Source organism: Rhyacophila brunnea, unplaced genomic scaffold, assembly GCF_057557595.1.
Source record: "Rhyacophila brunnea isolate RB1 unplaced genomic scaffold, BYU_Rbru_1.0 scaffold_6, whole genome shotgun sequence".
Taxonomy (NCBI): Eukaryota; Metazoa; Arthropoda; class Insecta; order Trichoptera; family Rhyacophilidae; genus Rhyacophila; species Rhyacophila brunnea.
The window spans coordinates 38,847,491-38,871,238 of NW_028233276.1; the positions used below are offsets into that span (position 1 = coordinate 38,847,491).

Below are 23,748 nucleotides of genomic sequence, written 5' to 3' on the forward strand. Positions count from 1 at the left end.
ATAAATTGGCATTGAGTATAAATCTAGTCGGTTGCCAACATAATGTAAAATGGTACCGTTGGCAGTACTACTTTGACGTTCCATTACGCTGTCACTGCTGTCAGATAGATACCTAAAATCTATATAAATAATAATATAGAGTATTGTTTTTATTAATAATATAAATAATGGTATATATAAATTTACCACCAATTCAATAATAAATCTACAAAATGGATATCGCCAAATCCCTCTTTACCTCACGGGACCACGAAGGCTATGTCGGAAAGGAAGATCATGATGTACGTGAAATACAATATGTTATTTTGTTGCTTACATTTTTCGCTGTATCAATAATAACATCAATTTTAATGTTATTCATATTGAAATAATACAATTAAGACTCTAATGTTATATTCCTTTTAATATTTACAGCGTAAACTAAATGCCGCACTTTCCGAGGAAGATGCTGAAGATTTTTGTGACATGGTTGAAGGGATGCAGATATCTGAAAAAATACATCCTACTCCTGGTGGTCCATTCTCTGCATTGACTCCAAGCATGTGGCCACAAAATCTTTTAGCTAAATTAGGCCAACCAGAGGTGAGCGTTCTCCATAATAATTTTTGATTTACTTTTGAGGTTTGAAGTACTTATGCGTAAGATAGGTTTGTATGGACACTAGCGTGGTCTAAACATTGTCTCGCTAATGTAAAATTGTACGACATTAAAGAAACCCTAATAATTTTTTTTAGAATACTATGAAAAATGTTGACAGGTATTTATTTACTTAAGTGTGTTAATATACAAAAAATTATGTATTTCTGAAACTGACCTTATCCTACGGAGAGTAGATCTCAACTCACTTTTATTCTGACATTTATATATTCCTTTAGGTACCTACCATAGTGTGCTCGATTACATATCATGCAATTGCCATGGCGGTAAGCCTAGCAATCAACTGAAACATTCGTAATATTTTGAATAACCTTTATTATAAACATCCATTGCTATTGAATATGAGTTAAATTTTTTTATGAAATTGCACAATTGGCGTACATTTGTATTGTAGAGAGAGTATAACACCTGAGTCAAATTATGATAAAATGAGGTCAAGTTTTGAAAATAGGTATAGTTGTTAACAATATTAATTTATCTATGATCCCAACATCTTTGTGATGGAAAATCATTGTCTTATTATTAATTAATATTATAGTCTTAATACCTATTAACATTTTATTACTTAATTTGGTACTTACAAGTCGGTTTATAGGAAGCCAGGCAGGAACCACGCTAATTTTCATAGCCGATTTTGGCAAAATTCATGAATTCAAGAATGAAAACCTAATGACATATCCTCAGGGTCTTTCTCGGCTTGCTCAGTCGGGCGACCCGAGGTGTCAAAGATTTTATTATATTTATTCACTTTCGTTTCGGTAGATTCGGGACTGTAGTGTCATAAAGAGACACGGGTGAGATAGTAGGTAATTTACGGGCAACACAAATTTTTGGTAGATTCACTTTTATTATATTTTTCTTTTTAAGAGCACATTATTTTAACCTTTTCCACTCGAAATTTTTTTTATAGGTATATACCACCCACTCTAGACTTTTTTCCGTAAAAAGCATAATTTCAATATAAAACATTTAATTGGTGAAAAAAATGTAAAAAAAAAATTTTTTTTTTTTGATTATTTCTATAAAATAGATTTATAATGAATATACCTACTGTACTAATTTTTAGTTTATTTATAATTCTTCATTGTGTGGTATTTCACAAAGCAATCTCCAATATGTAATCCTGGCTTATCACAGAATCGTAATGAAATAGCGGTATGTAGAGAAGTGGCTATAAAGTGTAAATCGTCCATACATATAGTTATGACTGTAAATATGATCCAAATGAATTGCCTTCAAATACACTTGTAATATAAGCGGCCGTCTCGTAAATTTTCTAAATTAGTTTCGGGCTCATAACAACTCATTCCCAGTGCGGTACACATTATCAAAAGATTTCTCAAAAAATAATAAATCGATATGTAATAATTTTCATTTGACTCATTAGAGTATTTCACATTATATTTGTAAGGTTCTGAATCGGCATAATATACTAGTAAGTATTGTCATCAAAAACAGTCTATAAAAAATATAAACACACTTCAAAATCATGCGTGACAAACACTTCAGTTCACTCTAGTCTGGGAACGTTCAATAAATAAAATTTATGTGACAAAAAACATTGCTTGCAAGCAAGCGACCTACGAATAAAAAAAGAGAAGATTCCGATAAAAATACTATGTAGAAATTACGCACGCAGTATTCTTTTGCCGACTTCTTTCTCAGATAAATGTAATAACCTATTATTATTCATTCTAACTTGATTGAAATCGCATTATAAAAATTGCTGAAAATATTACAAAAAATGACTTTATTGGCGTGCCGCCGCTACGGCGGCACTCGAGTAATACGGGAAACTTCTAATGCCGCCGATATGGCGGCACTCGAGTGTTAAGGGTTAACTTTTCTTAATAGATAATTAATTAAAAGTTATATTTATTCTTAATTGGCTATTTGTTGCTCGCACGAGCTTTCTCTTATATAATAAACTTCCCGACAGTAAGTGTTTAGCGGTTGAGTCTAAGATGCTAACTAACTTCGACAGGGTTCACAGTACCCAGTCAAGAAAAAAATAGTGGACACGCGACGGGGTTCTCCTTATTTAATAACACGACAAAACAATAAATTTACAATGTATTATCTAATGGTGTTATCATTTTAATATTACTGCGTATTTATTATTTAGAATTATGATTTTACTATTACAAACGATTCTACTGAATTTAAATTATATTCGATCATTACGCTGTATAATTTACGTTTTATTAACTAAACATTTAATATACATTTTACATAACCTTAATATTAATTATACTATTATTTAACATCTCATTCGTCAGGTACAACTCACACACTGCATCCTTCACACTGTTTACATATTATTGTTTATACGATTCAATTTACAACTTTAGACATTTAATACAACAATTAGGGTAATACAACGTTAAAATTTTATCTACTAAACAATTATTTAATAACTAAAATATATTGACGGGTTATCAAGGAGCTTGGTTGCATGTTTTGTTAAGCCAACGATTTTTGAGATTTGGTAACATGTTTCAGCCATTTTTGAAGTTACAGTGTAGGCACTAGCAATAGGCTAATGTGAGAGTGTATCACTAACCTAACCTAACCTAACAAATCATCCAGTATATTGGCTATTTTCAAAATTTGTTTGCCGCTGGCTTCCTGTAAACCGACAAGAACCATTAATTCTTTAAGTCTCATATACGGTACCGGGGTGCCTTACTGACGGCAAACAGTCGTACTCGGTTATTACGATCACGGACATAGCAAGATCTCAGATGTAATGAGGAAACATTCATTGACATTTTAGTTTATGATTTTCTCCATACATTTATTCACTTTTATAACGAGCTACTTATCGGATATACCGAGAAAAAATATCGTCAAAAATTTTCTTAAAACTTGTCGTAAAACTTAAATGTGTCGATCGTTGAAAAATATTTTCGACCCATAATACTAATATAACAAGCAATAATATCCGACCGTAGACCGATGCCGCCGGGATCGGATTACGTTTATGACACTAGTTAACTACCTGATTGGTGTTTTCGCCAACATCATTGAAAAAGTATCCACGCATATGGTTGAAATTTCATGTAAAAAATCCAAGCTGAAGTCAGGTGGTACATACCAGCGTTCATTACAATAAAAAACTTTTGTAGTTTATGAATGCCGTGCTTGTTTCGGGAAAAAATTCTAATTGTGTATTTTTGTTTGAATTGCGACTTTTTGTGTTATGTGACCGCTCTTTTAAAAATACCTTTTCTCTGATATAACGAGAAATGCTTATAACGAGTAAATTCAGTCGGTCCCATCGTCCTCGTAATAATCAAGTTCGACTGTATTTTAGACTTAGCTAGACTTTTAGCCTGCTCACCATACATATTTTATAAATTTAATCAGACCACTAAATTAATGCAATTGAAATAAATTCTTATCATAACTTTGGTAGTGTTTATAATTTATTACTGACTCATCAAACTTGTAGTTAGCCCATTTGTTATTTAAACGAGTACACATAATATACCTTTCAATTAATGCTTGTCCCACATAATGCTTTAAGCAAGTCATATGAGAATCCCGATAGACTAATAGATGTGAATTTTTAGTTCCGAAATCACCACAATCGCTGATGCATTTAAGTAAGTATGGTTGATCTGTAAAATAAACTTGCAAAAAATAATTCTAAAAGAATTAATTTTACTAATACCGCGTTTTGTTAATGCTTCGTGGTTTATCATTTACAGTGTGAGGGTGCAAACGGTGGCAATGAACAGCCCGATTACCAGTTTGATGAATTCGGCTTCCGTGTTGAAGAGGAAGATGGTCCCGAACAGAATTCTAGTAAACTCCTGGCCACTACTTTTGAGGAGGATGATCAACATCGGTATTTATTTACTTTGATTAAATAAATCGATTTATTTATGTCGTGCATACGACATTCAAAGCGATATGGAGTGTAAATTATTTCAAGGTTTTTGATGAAGACTAAAATATTAAAAAGCACAATAATAAATTTATTGTTAAAGTCTAAACAAATCCATAAAATATTTTTCTCATTATGATGCTCTTTTTTCTTATCATACCATGATACAAACACAACATAATGTCCATATAAAATGGCATAATTTAATATTATTGTATACCATCGTTGCGCCTTCAAAATCGGCTATGTGCATAAATTTCACAAAATAGGTTTTTTGCACCAAAAATTTTATAATAATTCCTTCTATACCAAGAAAAAAATATAATGATTATGATAAAAGGTATTCTGGAATTGCTTTAAAAAATATATTGATGTTGTGGGTGACAGGCATTGTAATTCATCTTTAAGTAGAATTGAATTCATTTTCAGTTAATTCTGTTTTGTATGAAAAGTTATTTCGACACCATTATTGGTTGCTAGGGGGTCTGGGGTCTAGCAACTAAATTATTAATATATACCCGCGTTAAAATGGAAATCAATATGACATGTCAAGTACAATTTTTTTTGATCGTTTAAGCTAGTCAAGTCAAGTTTATATGGTTCAACAGAAAATTTAAAAACGTTGTATATAAAAAGTTCTTTTTATCTTGTAATTATTTTGAATACAACCATATTTCAATACACAAGATACCTGTTGTTATTGTATTTTTTCGAATTATTCTTTTGTGAGCACCAACATTATAATTTAAATTTTTTTTTAACTTCGCATTATCCTGTCAAAATTATTTGGCAAATTATCTATTCGCGTTTGTAATTGACTTTAAAAGAAATTGCAATATTTTAGAATCTATTTGGGATTGATTTTGCATGTTCTAATATCGACGTCTATTCTTTGTCATTCAATAAATTCTAAAATAACCAGAGAAAGATCACTTCTATTTATGTTTCACCGACAGAATGCTGAGCAAAACTCTTTAAAGATATAATTATTTGACTTTCTTTTATCCGTACATTCACCTGGATGAGGTATCTGCATATTATATTTTGTAGTAATCACACTTGATTGTCTATTACAGATTGCAATGGTTGGCGCACATTGAGTTTTCTAATAGAGAGATGGATCTCTCAACAGAAAACGCTGATGGCAGGCTGCCACGAACAGAAAAACTAAGGTCCATGGTCAAGCAAGGAATACCACATTCACTCCGACCGCAAATGTGGATGCGGTTTTCAGGTGATTATCGTCAATTATGTTTATCATTTTTTTTCAGAGACAACTACATAATATGTCATCGGAAAAGCATGCCTAACATAATTACATATTCGGCATTAATGGAAATTCATCTGTTCTCGTAGTCAAGTCACCTGATTAGATCTTCCAGAGTGGAAGTGAATGGTTTGGCTGAAGTTGTATCACCTTGCAGGATATCTTAGCTGATGGGAAATCTGTGTGACGATTTATGTAGCTACATGTCTTATGTTAACTTAAACGTAATGAAGATTTAACGTCACAATATGTAATGTAAATGATGAAGATTATGAATTATTTTATTTAATAGGATAAATTTAATAAATAGATAGTGGTACGGTATCTTGACTGGAGAACAATATCTCACTATTCATAATTTCATAGGGTCTATTTCCTTCTAAACTTAATTTAATACTTCAATGAATTGAAGATATTAATACGTTCTTTTTTGAGTGTATATTAAGTGACTTATTAAATCAAGAAGTATAATTTATTGATATGGTAGAATTTCTTTTTATTATAGTTGTATTCAAAATTTCACAAATCAGTTTTTTCTGTCAGCAACTGTTTTGATTGTCGCACTACGCTATTTGTATGTATTTTTGATTATTAAATAATAATAACAGAGATAAATCTTTATTGTAGGTGCCCTCCAAAAAAAGAATCAATCTGATGTTTCATACAAGGATATTGAAAAGGCCTCGAGTGATGATGGTTTGATGACTTCAAAACAAATTGAAAAAGATCTGGTGCGGACTTTGCCCAGCAACGCTTGCTTTTCACATCTCACCAGCACCGGAATACCTCGCTTGAGGCGGGTACTGAGGGGTCTGGCATGGCTCTATCCGGAAATCGGGTAATTGATTTGTTAATTATTGTAAAAAAAAAACAGACAAATAGTAAACAAGATTCCTATTACTTATGGATTATTCATCAGGTACTGTCAAGGAACTGGTATGATTGCTGCATCATTGCTATTGTTGATGGAAGAGGAAGATGCGTTTTGGATGCTTGCTACAATTGTTGAAGACTTACTGCCCGCGTCATATTATTCATCCACATTAATCGGTACGTTGACAAGAGAATTTTGATAGTTTTGCTGTCTACTATTTTGCTTAGGATTATGCTTATCATTCAAGTTATATTCATGGAGTATTCTACACATATCATCCGGTGTGTTATCTTTATTGAATCTAGGTTATCTGTAGGTACACATTTTATTAATGTTTTCTATATTTTCAGGGATTCAAGCTGATCAGAAGGTATTACGTTCATTGATCACCAGCTACCTCCCGACAGTTGACCAAGTCCTCAGCAATCACGATATCGAACTGTCCATCATCACCCTGCATTGGTTCCTTACACTCTTCGCCAATGTTGTGCATATGAAAATTCTTTTGAGGATATGGGACTTGTTCTTTCTGGATGGATCTATTATTTTATTTCAAATCACCTTGGCAATGTTCAAAATAAAGGTTTGTGAATTTTTTATTTCTTTTCTGCAATTCATAGTGAACAAACTTAATAATGCTTGTCTACAAAATATGGTATTTATATAAATAAATTATCGTTTTCACTCCTAAGTGGAATATACTGGCCTCCAGAATGGAAGTTACATTAACAAACTCTTTTTACAATGACAATTTGTTCAACCTATTTAATCCTTGTACTGGATCAAATAGACATCACCACTGGTATCGAATCTGCGATCCATGGCTCTACCAACTACGCAAATTTGTGTACTCGATTATTAATATTAAATTAAACTTACTGTATCATTGTGGTTCATATATTATCGTCCAGTTACATAGTTGGATAAACAATCACTTCTTGAAGGAAGAATGAAATGGTTTTTTGCATGAACATTGAATGTATGTAATAGTATTTTATCAGACAATCATATTATTATCTGTAGCCAGGGTGTTGTATGTATGATTGTACAAAAAATTAATTAAGTGTACGTATGTAGTAAGTTGTTCTCTAAGTACATAGGACAATTCGTCTTTTAAGTATATTCACAACAAAACCTGAAATTCCCAAAATCAAATAGCTGAAAAATCTTCAATTGCATTTTCCTGAATGTGTTCTTATTTGACTTACGATACACTAAATCTGTAGTACTACAATTACAATTATGTGATTTTGTTGTAGGAACCAAGTTTGACAGAGCTGTCAAACTCCGCTCAAATCTTCAACGCTTTATCCGATCTGCCCGGCCGGTTAGATGATGTGGAGCAGCTGATCTCAATGTCTGAAGAGTCCGGAGGTGGAACTCTTACACAGATCCTTATTGATACCCAAAGAAGAAGACACCTCGCCTATTTGATGGCTGACCAGGGAGCACTTCTTGGTGGAGACCCTTCCGCAGCGGCTAATTTACCCAAACAGCAATTGGCAAGGTATATAACTGTGACCAATATAAGTGATGTGTACATGTTATAATAGTTAGAAATTTACATAGTTAAACATACGTTGTTAAAATTTAATTTTTCCTAGATGTCATCAGTAAAAAAGTTTCATATAATTTACATGAATGGCGGCGAGCACGTTCTGATTAAAATAAACAAAATTATCGCAATCTAGAAACATGGGAAACACTTGTATTTGGTAGTCGACCAGGCTAGACCTATTCTATGAATAGTGTAACATTGGTTTGCAGATTCTTCTCGCCATTATTATCAGTAGCAAAGACAGGACAGAGACGGAGTCTTGTACCTCGACCCCCCTTTCTACATTATAAAGTATTCAACTGTGTAAAATTATATTTGTTTCCATATTAAATAAATCTTTTGTCATGTTGGCTGATCACATCTTCTTTTTATGGCTTCTTATTTCTTTTGGGCCCCTTCAAGACATTCATAGCATGCGTCTAAGACTAGTAATATATTATATCTTTAATCTCATGGGCTGTGTAATCCGTTCTCTTGTGACTACATTTTTTTATAATGTTGCATTTTCATACTACCGATATGCTTTCAAGCTCAGCATAAAGCTATTTTTAGCCATTGATATGGGGTTTAGGATGATTCGGCGCCGGGACAACTGGGCGCCATGCAATTGAATGAAATTTGAATATAAATAGACATTCGTGAATTGTAGACTATTATTATTTATATTTAATTTAATACTGAGAATTTAAATATGCCCACGTAAATAATGATTTAATTGTAATGAGAAGAGAGTTCTCTTATTTTTATATAAAGCCTCCGGCATTATAATTCTCAATCCGCAATAAAACACAGTATGTTAAGAGCAAATGAATTAAAACTACTCAATGACGTAGTAAATAGAAACTGATTTAATTTCTTCATCTACTTTCTGTATAAAATTGTAATGAACATCTATTTATTTCATTCGACTGTGCGGCGCCCAATTGTCCTGGTGTCCAGTTGTCCCAATCCCTTGATATTTAGCGTGACACTACTATAAAATAGTACATATATACATCAAACAAATAGTACTTATCTTTACGGAATACAAGTGCTAGGTATAGAAATTTTACATCAATCAATCAATATATGTAATTACTTACGCCTTCTATAATAATATAATCATAAAACTTTTTAGGAGACAAGTTAAGAAAAGCAAATCAATGATTCAGATGCTTTTATTTGGTGATGAGACAACAGATGATGATGCTAAATGTAAAAATGTCAAACAAACAGAAGTTCTCGTAGACCTTCGAGAAGCTATATTGCAGGTAACCTAATTTTTACTCATAATCTTAGGCTTTAATCCTAGTTTATGGATGACAATGATGCGGTTATTGACGTATATAGTACCAAGATAACAAGCATATAAACCATGGGTTCCTAACATGGTCCGCATCCCCCAGGTGATACGAGACAACATTTCAGGAGATCTGACTAATTTTCCACATAAAAGTCAATTTGTTGTCATGAGAATCTTTAAACTGTTTCTTTGAACATCAAGAATAAATCAATGTTTTTCTGAAGCGCATGAATGTGATATGGTTGGGGTGTTAGAAATGCCTGAATTTGTCCAATTGCTGGCTTAAATTTTCACTTGTATGAATGTTTTAAGTGTTAATCTTCAAGGAAAAGGGACAAACATATTGAAGGCTTCAAAAAAATGTTACTCATTTGGTGTTTGGTGATGGTTGATTTAGTTATGGCTTGAAAGAGGCAATCTCTCAAAAATTTCTTCACTTCAGATGTTGATAATATTGAATTCAACATTCCTACTGTGTTTGAAAAGTGAAGACCTAAAAATTTCAGAACGTGTTATGAATCTAAATTCTTTCCAAAAGGAAGATCTTATTAATTTATGTACCAATTGTTGAAGAGTGTACGGACATTAATCAAACATTTGCTGAGGGGTAAAGAATAGGTTAGAAGCCCCTGGTATAGATTTAAAAACATTTTTGCGTACTTTATGACATACATACACGATTTATGTTTATTTGAATAGGTGGCGAGGCATTTTTTGACAGTTGAACCACAGTTGACGAGTCAAGTTTCTCTTGTAGCTGATTATAATATGCAGAGCCATACAACGGATCATGACAATTTTATAAATGTATCTCGGAATAGAAAACGACGAGCTAAAGCACTCTTAGGTACGTACAAAAATTTAGTTTTAAACGTCAACTACAGACAAAATTATACAACCGCATAAATTGTGTTGAGAAAATTGTCATTTTTTTATTGTTTTACAATTTCCTATGAGTCAGCGTTGTCTTGACAGGAAGAGAGTGTTTTAAATTCCTCTCGATACATTAAGCAAGAGTTTGTTTGTTTTTGAAAAAAATATGAAAACAATTAAAAACTGTCTGGCATTTTGCCAAAATAGTTTCATTTTTGAATTGAGCTTTAAATACAAATGTTGGAATGTAAAACTGAAGAATGAATGAATATTGGCTGAGTTATCTTATCTTGTTAAATGAAATAACAACACAATAATAATTACTATTCTGCCTGTTAAATTAATATTTTAATATAACGTTAGTATGTAACCTTTCCACATTTATAAAAATATACCAAATACGTTTCATCTTACAACATCAATTGAATATTATAATAATTATATTTTAATTAAACTATTTATTATTCAACGAATAATCCATAAGATTTAGGAATGTAACATTCATAATTTGAAATACCTCAGAAACATTTTATTTTTTTCTCCATTTTCATAATATTCAACATCGCTGAAGGTACTAAGAAAGTAAGTATATAGGTGCTTCACAAATTAAGCTGTAAATTTATTGCATTTATAGGTAAGCACAGCGTACGGATTGCGATGGGTATAGTTTCGAGTCCCATTTAGTACAAATACTTTTCTATTTTTTTCCCTAATAGATACATATGTTTTTGTGGTGTTCCAAATTATGTATGTATAATAATATTAATAATTGTGTTGTTATTAATTTTTTTTGTCATTTTTTTCCCACCAAGAATGACTATAAAAAATAAATTATTACCTTATCTTATTGACAGTTTCAAAAGATAAGAGAGGACTGACAATAGTCACTGCCATTTCAGATTTTGAACGGAGTGATGACGATGAATTAGGATTCCGGAAAAATGATGTAATCACAATCGTATCCCACCGCGACGAACATTGTTGGGTCGGTGAATTGAATGGCCTGCGAGGCTGGTTTCCAGCTCGCTTTGTTCAGCCGTTGGATGAAAGAAGTAAGCGCTACTGTACAGCTGGTGATGATGCGGTCTCGCAGAGGATCACGCATCTTGTCAGAGGAACTTTGGCTCCTGCTTTTAGAAGAGTTTTACTTCATGGTATCCGGAGACCTAGTTTTCTTGGTAGGTACTAATCAATGATTTATTTCACCATAGTTCTGATCGTACTAATAATGTGAATTATATCTATGTAATAAAAATATTGCTTCATATCATTTCAGGCGGTCCTTGTCACCCTTGGCTGTTTATTGAAGAAGCTGCATCAAGAGAAGTTGAAAAAGATTTTAATTCCGTCTACAGTAGATTGGTTTTGTGTAAAACGTACCGATTGGATGAAGATGGAAAAGTCCTTACCCCTGAAGAGGTAAATATTGATCATTAGATACTTACTTTTTATTCTACATAAGGAAACAAATTCATAAATAATTACAAGATAAAAAGAACTTTTTATATACCATGTTTTTAAAATTTTCTATTGAATCATATAAACTTGACAATTCTATGTATTAATAAAATCTTTTTATTGTACTTGATAGAAATACTGAATAAATATAGAATACTTACTGAAATGTCATTTTGACATTTCATATTGATTTCCATAGTAACGCACGTATATATTAATAATTTAGTTGCTAGGACCCACTTAGCAACCAACAATAACTTACCATACAAAACAGAATTAATTAAAAATGAATTCAATTCTGCTATGGCTAAAAGTATTAAAAAAATGCATTGTCGTCGTGTTCTGATATATTCTAAAAGTTTCAAATGTCTAGCTAGTCGGGAAGTTAGCTAAAAATCTTCAATCATCCAATACAAATCTTGGACAAACAAGAAAAAATATGTACTGGACACACAAGAAAAAATTAGTAGGTACTGGGCAAACAAGAATAAGTGCTAATAAAAACGTGGTAAAATCTCTGTTCATGATATAATTTTATCTGCTCTCTCTCATAACCTCCTGAAAAAGGTTTAGTGATGTCCAACCAGTAGCTCTCGGAAGCTTTGAATCCTCAGAAAATATTTGAAACCGCCCATGATTAATTATTATGAATAATTAGAATAATGGTTTTCATTCAATGTTCTCATAATCTATACTTTTAACACCCAAAATATCTTTTATTTTGTTAACTGTCAATTCATGGTGGAACTGCATTGTATTGTTGTTTTTATTTAATAAAACGCAATTTTTTGTAGTACTTATTCCACTTTTAATCAATAGATTAGGACCGGTTTCGTCCGCCTCAGTTGAAAATGTCCCACTGAGGCGGACGAAACCGGTCCTAATCTATTGATTAAAAGTGGAATACGTACTACAAAAAATTGCATTTTATTAAATAAAAACAACAACCCAAAATATCGCCTGCAGAACAGTTTTCTTCAGTTTTCATTAAAATAATACTAACATAATCGCACAATAATGCATATTTTTGATATCTTTTATTTATGAGTTTTGAATGATTTCCCCGAAGGATTTTATATTATCATGATAATATAATATAGCTGTTAGTGACAAAAAAGCTAGATAATTAGTCATACTCACTGTAATAATGCTAAATTATGAGTTATTTTAAATATTCGATTATGATACGTCCACTTAACGTTCTGGACTATTATCGTTTTAGATAAATGAGAAATGATTATGATATGATAGAGGCTGAATATAAATTAACCTCTTCAATGCCATTCACTTCCTTGTTCCACCTTTGAACAAACAAATAAAGCAAGCAGTGACCATTTCTCTTTACCCAATTAAATAATAATAAAAAAATTTCAGCTACTGTATAGATGCGTGCAGGCTATCAATCTTTCTCATGATAACGCACACGCACAAATGGATGTTAAATTAAGATCATTGGTTTGTCTCGGGCTCAACGAACAAGCCCTGCATCTTTGGCTTGAAGTCCTTTGTTCCTGTGTTGATGTCGTTCAAAAGTGGTAAGCAATTTATTTATACTTGTGTATTTTTATTATTTTGAATCAAATTGTGATTGAAAATATTGTAATCCCAAAATATTAGGGCTACTTTTTACATTACTTTTTAATTCAAAAATCTGATACTGAAGGGAAAATAATCCAAAATAGGTGTATAAGGGAGGGCATTCGATCCATGGGAAAAATATTAGTAATGTCAACTATAATATTTCACCATAATATTTAATTCTTAATATGTAGCCAGTAAGTAGGTAAGTACAATTACATTATTATTATATTATATAAATTAAGTATTATATAAATACATATTTATTGATTTTACTTTCAAATGTGTGTTGAATCACTCGTATCTTTGTTAGTTTTTTTGTCTTCCATATTAAAGTATATGTCATTGGTTAACTATCGATAAAGAACTTAAGGCATAAACAATGACCGTGACATTGACTTTTGGAAAAAAACTACCGAACAGTTTCTTTGATCATGCCCTGAATTGATAGGTGTGCAATACACCCCGACGTAATATTCCCATAGTCTATTTGTCCCTGAAATGCACACCTAGACTGCTACTTTCTGTGTGACGAGACTTATGCTTCAAATACATTATCATCACGTTAGTGCTGTCATAGTAAGCTGCCGCTACAAGAAAAATGTGTGTAATGTCGTTTTTCTTGGTATTTAAAATGTTATCAGACTGATGCTCCCATGCCATAGCACATTTTGAACCTTTAAACGAAGATTGTCAGTTAGCAAAATCTGCCGAAATTGCCAGAACAATAATGAGGTCACCTCACGCGTACCGCGCTACATCGGCATTCACATGACTCAATCAACTTTTTTATTATGTTCTGCATGCCTATACATTTCCGACTCACGTCAAAACGCATGCTCTTTGTTTTTATTTTTTTTCTCTATGGATTTTCTATTAAATTATTATCTATGTCTGGTGTTTACGTCTATTATCTATGGTCTGTTGGTTGGGTTCTGTTCAAAATATTATTTATGGATGCAATATCGCAAGTAATTAAAATTACCATGAATAGTGAATAATAATTCAAAAAAACTAATAAATTAGAGTTGGCACCATAGAGGTATTAAATAAAAAGAAGGGCAAAGAATCGGCTATCTCATACAACTGAATGAAGCAGGCCAACAATAGCCGACAACTTACGAGAAATAGCGACACGATAAAAAAATGCAGGGCATCACGGAGGATTTACTTTGGCCTTTTGACCGTCATTTGACCCATAATATAATATAATAATGTTAACGTGGAAGTTTTGCTGCAACTTAATTTACCACACCATACCTTTATATAATCTGCCTGTTTCACCATACTTTCATATAACCTGCCGCTCGTAGGTTGGCACTTTCCATAATTGAATTTATAGAGATAGTGATCATTCAAAATATTCTGCGGAATGATGAAACCATAGACTAAATTTGTCGCCGTACCAGCATGTGATGGCACGTGACATGATCATAATGTAATCGCAGCATTAATGTATTTTAACTAAATTACAACCAAAGGTTTCAGATTATCCTGATATATTACTTGTATATTATAAGCTGAATAATAACTTAATACTGTTCATTTCAGGTATCACCCATGGTCATTTATGAATTCGCCTGGTTGGGTGCAAATAAAATGTGAACTCCGGATCCTATCCCAGTTTGCATTCAACCTTAATCCTGACTGGGAGCTGCCAGCAAAGAAAGAGACTCAGAGCCAGCCGTTGAAAGACGGCGTCCGGGATATGTTAGTCAAGCATCATCTCTTCTCGTGGGATCTATAAATTAATTGTAATTAACGTAATGTAGGCACTCCAATTGTAAAAAAATGTTCGTAAAAGTATTATACACTTACTGCAAATTAAATGACACCAATCACATCATTTTTTAGGAGTTTTGTGAAAGATATTTTAAATTGTAATTTGTTGCATAGGCACTTCATACTTAATAACAGCTGCGTACTAAAGACTACATTGTATTTTCTTTTGTTTTCTATTTAATTCTTTCCTATATAACTTATATTATTATGTACTAATAGCACCTCTTCACGTGCATGGATTTACTCGCACCAATAGTATGTATTTTAAACTATCGCGATAATAACTATAATAGATATATAATGACTGTCTCGCCAATATTATTCTTCAAGAGTAAGCAAGACAATGTTATTATATGGTTCTATTTGACAGATTGTGAAAATCGGTAGACGTCAAAATGAGTTTATGAATGATGCGGTGTAGTTCGTTTTTTTTCCGTCAGGTTCGCCACTACCGTTCTACTGCGCAGGCGCAGATATCGCACAGTCCAATTATCACGTGAAAATTCAGAAGCTACTGAACTGTTTTGATTCATGCATGCAATCTTGCAACTTGCACGATAATACGTGTTTACATATGCATTTTTTTGTTATGGCCGCGATAATACTTAGGTACTCTCAGCAGTAAATCCATGCATGTGTAAATTGGGTATAATGTGTTGTTAAAAGTTTGAACATTGGCTTAAAAGTTAAAATACTTACAGTCCTACAAACTTATCTAAAGAACGCTCAAAAATGGAACTATGAACTACCATATGGACCCCATTTTGAAAACGTCATTCGAATGTCGGATTCTGTCCAGTTGCGAGTCTTGATTGGGTAGTTTTCGATGGTGGCTCCCCCTTCCATTCTTTAGATAAGTTTGTAGGTCTGTATTGTCATAAGCATTACATTAGTAACATAAAGTTTAATATTGTATGCAGTGGTTTTCATATTTTATCATTTCACGGCGGCCTAAAAAATACTTTTCTTTCAGAATCATATTCAACAGCTTTTTTAAAACTTTTCTGAAAGATGTGGACTAGTGATTAGTTGTTCAGAGGTTAAGTCAAGCATACTGTATATAGCGTCGTGGGTCCTAGGTTCGAATCCTGGGTCTGGCAAGTTCATATATTGTTTTTCAATTTGTGTATGAGTCAGAGTATGGACCTAATAGGTTGAGCAAGTGGCTGACATCCATTTCTCGTAAAAACTAAATTTGTTAATTCAAACCTCCACTCTGTGGAGGCCCATAATAATATGATATTCGATCAGACATTGTCAAAGAAGAAGAAGAATTAAAATAACAGTCACTAAAGCATACTAATCTATCACTGAGATCATGCACCAGCAAATTAAAGTAAGAATATCTGGAATTATTATTATAGTCAAACAACCTGCAATGCAGATTTTAAATTTCACTGATATAAGAAATATTATAAAAGACTTTGTGAGGATTGGTTATTGGTTATTCGCTCTATCGTTTGGATGCAGCTCTTTACCAAAGTACATAAGTACACATTTTGTAGAAAGACATCTGAATTTTACCCAGCCAACGGGATTCGAACATATGACACATTTTTTCAGAAACGCAATACATACCTTTGCTCTACAGTTGGCAGCGAAGGAATAACTTCCTAACGATCTTATTTAAATGGGAATGGGACAACTGGACGCCACACTGTCATAGACACGTATGCAGAACGTAGACGAGGAATTTTAATCAGTTTCTATCTACTGCGTTAATTCATTTTACTCTTAACATAATGTTTTTTTTATTGCATGCCTAAGGTTTTATATAAAATAAAAAAAACTCTTTTCGTTGGAACTTAAACATGTGCACGATTAAATCATTATTTACGTGTGCATATTTAAATTCTCACCAACTATTAAATCATAATATAATAATTTAAATATAAATGATAATATTAAATATTTTCTTTAAAAGTACCTAAAGTCTATTTATTTTCGAATTGCGTGGCGTCCTGTTGTCGTGGCGCCAAATCATCCTAGACCCATTTAAATATCTTAAATAACTATAATAAACCCAAGGCCAACCTGACTATAGTGGGCCTTGCTAATATAGAGTATAATTATAGACCTTGTGTATTTTTTCTTATTAAGCCAAAGTAATTAATTTATTATCTAACAGACTCACTGTTTCATGTATTTTTTGTTTGATTCAGACGAGATTTTTATAATATAGTTCTTTTAAACGACAGAATCAAATTTATGTTAAGTTTACTTTTAAATTTAGTATGTGTATCAAAGCTTTGATTCCATTAGTTTCTAAATTTTTAATTAAAGTGACTCCAGCACTATAGATTTTGATCCCACCATAATATATGCTTCTAGGTAAAGCAGTGGACTTTGCAATATTTTACAGGTATTTAAGTGTATATACATATTATGGTGTGCATTAACTTATATCCTTCCAATAACACAGGGTTGATACATTGTTCTGCATTCGCTACATTGGATAATATGATCTTTTTATTAAAATTCTCATTAATATTTTATATCATTTAAATTTAAGTCACACACGTAGCTTTCAATGGCAATTGTAGGTTTGTAAATATTAATATTACTTTTTACCATTTAAAAAAACTGTATTTAATAGTTTCGGAAAATTTTCCCTGTCAATGAATTATATTAATATTCCAATGAAAATGCAAGAATCTAAAGCAGTTCGCATACAGAGAAACAATGCAACATTGACTAATAATATAATTTCATTGTAAACAAAATGCCTTTACTGACACTAGAAAGTAGTAATGAATACATTCATAATTATTATCATAATGTGTATTTCATTAATTTTCTATGTAATGTTCTCTCACAATTAATGTATAAAATAATACGAATGACAATTAAAAACCCTAATAGTGGAACCGCCGCTTCACCATTTATATGCACGGATGCGTTTTCTTCTCATGTGTAAGAAGTAGGGTGCACGGGGCTAATGTGTATGTTGTCTATGCCCTATGGTTACTATTGCTGACTCTATTTATATCACGCCTGTTGTATTGAATTGGTGCCCATCCCACAATAATGTGTTGTTTTCTCCCCAAATAATCGAACATTACTGGTAATGCATACTGCATTTCATAATAGTGGTTCTGTATATGGATAGTGATTGCTGTGTCGGTCGGTATTAGCGACATTGTCACAGAATGGTTCAGGACCGCGACGAGTCGACAAAGTTGCATCTTTGTTCCGCTTCTCTTTATCATCATCTTTGGTTTTATACTACGTACGTCATTACCACTTAACTATCACGTCCATTGTAAAGCTGTACAACCTGGAGTACGCCAATGACACTCCTATTTGACAATTCTATATGCTCCATTTAAGGAGTGAACATGGTCTAAAAAGAAGAAGCAATAGTTGTAATTTTACAATATGCATTAAACACACTATAGCACGGTTTGATTTTGTTGGCAACACAGCAAATTTTTACAATAAACATTACTGTGTGTCAGTGCAGTTGATTGTAAGCTTTTTGTGGATGTAAAGTAAACTTAATTACTTAGACAAAATTGACGAGTTGTGATTGCACTGAATTTGTATATAGGAACTCTTTATGTACAACTTTCAAAATATAGTATATTCTTATTCTTCAGTTTAATTTAACTTGCTATGTGCTAGATTTAAAATTTGTAAATATATTTCATAATATTATGTATTATGTTGTACAGGCAGCGAAATTTTTTAAAAATACTTTAGTATGTACAAGGGCATTATTTTGTTAATCTGCAAAATCATGTTAAAGGTGTACATACTAATATAGATGATACACAAGTAGCTCACTTGAATGAAAACGATAGTATTTTCAAGTCGAAAAAAGTTCATTGAAAAAGTTTGTAGCTAATGCAGCTCTTGAAATATAGGTATATTACTCAAATGTGCTTATATAATTATTGATTTAAAATTAACATTAGAAAAAAATAACACAAAATCTTGCCGATAATTTTAATTATCGTGTAATAGTGTGAAGTTTGTAAAATGTGTACATATACATAATATAATCAATTTTCATATACTTTAAACAGATGTCCAGATATTTTAAATAAATAACCATAATATATTATGTAATATGTTGTAATACATATTATAATAAAATTTAACTTCTGGAGTCATCTCGAAGATTGGTGACCAAATTCCGTTACATCTCCCTAATCTAGATCTTCAACATCGTGAACATTTAGCCACTTATGGAGGTTGCGTAGCCAAGAGCTGCTTCTGCAATTCAACATAATTTATATTTATACTTATATCTTTTGTATATATCTAAATCTTATTGAAATTTCTTTATGACTAAATTTTATTTTACGAATTTTCTAACTCACATTGTGAATTTCGTAGGCTATAATAATTTATTGCGTATCACTATGTTTAAGACGTTTTATTTCAATATTATTGATCTGCATATTAAATATTATCACACGTTTGTAAGTGTTAATCTAATCTTAATGAAAAATCTTTTGGTTCCATTCCACAAAAATGCATTTTGTGATATCTGAAAACAAGTCCAATATTATGATACCTACTTACATTTTTTTTTTAATTGACCTCAGAAAATTTTATTAACCGGTTCAATACCTTCAGCGAGTTATCTCGCTCTATGAGGCTGTGATCGACTGGCCGCACATACAAATTTTGTGAATTATCTCGCTCGACTTTAAACTCAAATTACTAGCCGCTGTCGATAGATTTGCATAATCTAAAAAATTAAGCACACAGTGACATCTGTTTGAATAGTTATGAAATACTAAGCCACAAATTATCGGTATTAGCGATTAAAGTAAGAGCTTCGCTCTACATTTAACGTGTGTCGTTAAAAATCTGCGGCCTGTCAGATACTGCCTTAGTAATATCGTGACACATAGAAAAGGTTAAGTGTTTTTTCTGTCCAATATAATTATACATACCTATTTTCAATATGTTTCTGTATTGGATTTCCTGACTATCAATATTATATTCTAGCTTCTTCCAAAGCAAACCATAGAATTAATTACCTACTTATTAATAAAATAATCTGTAAATATCAGTGACTATTCAATACATTTTGTTGAATTATTTATTTCCGTAGCATTACCACAAGTGTCTCAATTACATACCTAATAAATATGTAGAAAATAATATTAATTTTTATTGGCCTTTGATTTTTAATAGTACGTTAATAATTTCTCCTTACCACTTCTTAGTTTGCTGTTTTAGGTTAAAGTGCGATCAAATAACTTGAGGTGCTGAACATTGAACGGATATATCAGTGACCAAGTAGAGTAAACCTACTTTGACGACAACAGGGCGCCAGGATAATTGTGCGCCGCACTGTCGAATGAATTAAATAGACGTTCGTTATGTTTTTATTTTATTTTATTTTATACAGAAAGTAGACGAGGAATTGTAATCAGTTTCTATCTACTACTTAGTGGTTTTAATTCATTTTGCTCTTAACATAATGTTTTTTACTGAGGCTTTATATAAACATAAAAGAACCCTCTTCTCGTTGAAACTTAAATATATATAATAATATTAAATATATATTTTAAAAGTACCTATAATTCACGAATGTCTATTTATTTTCAAATTTCATTCGATTACGTGGCACCCAGTTATCACGGTGCCAAATATTAAAAAAAAAAAAATATGTTTAATTTATTAATGTTATTAGAGTTTGAAAAAGAACAATAATTCAAATTATACTCTGGAATAAAATGCTTATATTTTTTCATACAAAGCAGTTGCTTACATATTTGAATCCTGTTTCACATATAAAGGAGTATGTGGTGATGTGAAAACTACTCTATAATTTTTTAACTATATATTACTTGAACTCGTTTAAACCTCAGCACCTCAGTTAACATTATTTTTCCTTACTACCTATAACAATATTATACATAATTTTTCTATGAGATTTATTTGATCAAACAACATGCTTTTAAATTTTATCATTCCTTGTGCTAAGTTATGTTTTTCTAAATATATTATATTGTTCACATTACAAACTGTCTGTATTATTCTATATCTTCTTTGGTTGTCTTCCATCCTCTGCGAATTTCAGGTATATCCACCTGTTACATCATTCATCTTGGTTGTTTGCTGGGATTTCTCTACCCGACCCATTTATCCTGTCATTCTAGTAAGCTTTTGACCGGCCGTGAGTCTTTTATCCATTCCATGACTTCCATCACCAATTTCGTAACAATATAGTCTGCCTATTCATATACTTAACTGTTTATTCATCCTTCTTTTAGATGTTTGCATTGAAAATTAGTTATGTTCGTTGACTTTTCTTCATGCGGGTTAACCGAAGAATCATTAGGATATACCTAACAATGTTTTACTACTTGCAGGAATGTGTTAAACTCTGGCATTTAATTCATTCAATATGAAGAAATGAATACTTAAATTATTTGGCCATACCTATCCATACAAGACAATTAATATACACTGATTCATTTAATCATACATGGGAAGATAAAGGGAAAAAGAAGATACATTTCTTGGCTGAAGAATCTGCATCAGTAGTTTGGGATAAAAAAAAATATACTTACTCAACCTTTCTTTTGAATAGGGTTGCGAAACTTTTTCATAACACGGGTCCCAAAATTTAAAAAAAAATCACCTGCCCCCTTGTCGAAAAATAAATCATTTTAGTTAGCGAAACCTTTATTTATGTAATACATATTATTTATCACAAACAAAATAAAATAAGTAAAATTTACTATACGCAAAGCCTACAAAAACAATTCAATGAGTGGAATGTTTTTACATAACAAATATTATTTGTAGTTCTATTTAAAAAAATTCGTGGCCCCTCGCAGAAACCCTACGAGCCATGGGTTTGAGAAGCACTGGTTTAGAAGACAGCACATGAAGAATAAGATTTTCTTCCAAACGTATGCCAGATATACAGTATACAAGATAAAAAGAACTATTTATAATGTTTTTAAATTTTCTGTTGAATCATATAAACTTGACTTGACTAGCTTAAACGATCAACAAAATTTGTACTTGACAGAAATAATACTGAAATGTCATATTGACATGTCATATTGATTTCCATAGTAACGCACGTATATATTAATAATTTAGTTGCTAGGACTCCAGACCCCCTAGCGACCAATAATGGTGTCGAAATAACTTTTGATACAAAACAGAATTAACTGAAAATGAATTCAATTCTACTTAAGTATTTAAAAAATGCATTGGCATCGTGTTCTGATGTATTCTAAAAGTTTCAAATGTCTAGATAGTCGGAAAGTTAGTTAAAAATCGATTGCAAGATTTGTACCGGACAAAGAACCACCGGACAAATAAGAATCCGAGCTAAGAAAAACGTAAAATACAGATTTGTCTATTTCACAGTGAATTAAATCAATGAATACTTCAGTAAAATAGTAGGTATTTATTACCTATCCATGCTTCTAATATTGTGTTTATGATACTAGGTAAGATTTTGGCAATAGATTGAAGACGGTAGAAACGTAGTAAAAATTAGGTTATTTTTGCTTTGCAACTTGATGAAATTGATTGAGAATTGGGAATGTTAGAGAATTAATGCAACTAGGAAATGACAGGGGTACAGTAATTCGGTAGTCAACTTTCGATAGAAGATGACAGTCTAAGAGGTAAAATTGGGTTTCTTTACTCATTTTGACACAATTATTTCCAATGAGCCATCATTAATAACAACAGAAAATAAATATGTGTGTTGTAAAAATATAACAAAAAATAAATATTTACAATCTGATATCAGTTGATAATAATAGGATTATTTGTTAATTTTAAACAAATGGTAAGGTCAAATCTCAATAATTATATATCAATATTTTATTATATCACACAATATTGTGAGACTATTTATTGTAGAGATAAAGTAGTGTACTTATAATATATTAGGTATGTAGATACTATGATTTAGATATTTGCCTAACTGAAGTAGGTAAGTAATAAAGAGCTGATAATTTTATTAATAGTATGTATGTATACCCATATTTGAAAAATTAGTCATAATATCATCTGATGATGATTTAGGTATGCTTATAATTATTATAACCATGGCAAATATGTACTAATCAAACATTTATTAATTCACTTATTTATTTAAGGATTTTGTTCTATTGCATTAACCCAGTGGTGTCAATCATTTGCATTCGATCCTCCTAGCCATTTATTGCAGTACACCCACGAAATGATTTTACCTACTTATACGGAAAACTTTCATAATAATTCATAATTACCTAGACTAGAATTTTTCAGTTAATCATGTTAAAATGCTTTTATCCGATAATATTATCATGTTTAAATTTTATTTTGCTGCAACTTAGTGAACAGCTCTATACTGCACTTCTAAGGAAGTAGGCAGTAACTGACTCTCACACACTTTCGAGATAAATGACATAATGTCTTAGACTATAGATACCATAATGTGTTTTTTTTTTCAATCTTTAGTCCTGTGAATTAATAAAAAACGGTGATAATTTTTATTAGTATGATGTTAAAATACAAAATAATAATAAACAAGCAGTAACTGCAATGAATA

At 31.5% G+C, this 23,748-nt stretch overlaps 1 protein-coding gene across 1 annotated transcript; it reads left to right on the top strand.

Annotated features, from left to right (window-relative positions):
- Positions 1-84: 84 nt before the first annotated feature.
- On the top strand, positions 85-16,480 carry LOC147065664 (small G protein signaling modulator 3 homolog). Its single transcript, XM_085956511.1, has 14 exons — positions 85-281; positions 415-582; positions 4,371-4,510; positions 5,626-5,783; positions 6,444-6,654; positions 6,736-6,866; positions 7,041-7,273; positions 7,950-8,197; positions 9,366-9,498; positions 10,230-10,377; positions 11,303-11,581; positions 11,680-11,822; positions 13,236-13,396; positions 14,991-16,480. Exons 1-14 carry the CDS (start codon positions 213-215, stop codon positions 15,184-15,186), a joined length of 2,418 nt encoding a protein of 805 aa, XP_085812637.1. The 5' UTR covers positions 85-212; the 3' UTR covers positions 15,187-16,480.
- The last annotated feature ends 7,268 nt before the right edge of the window (positions 16,481-23,748 follow it).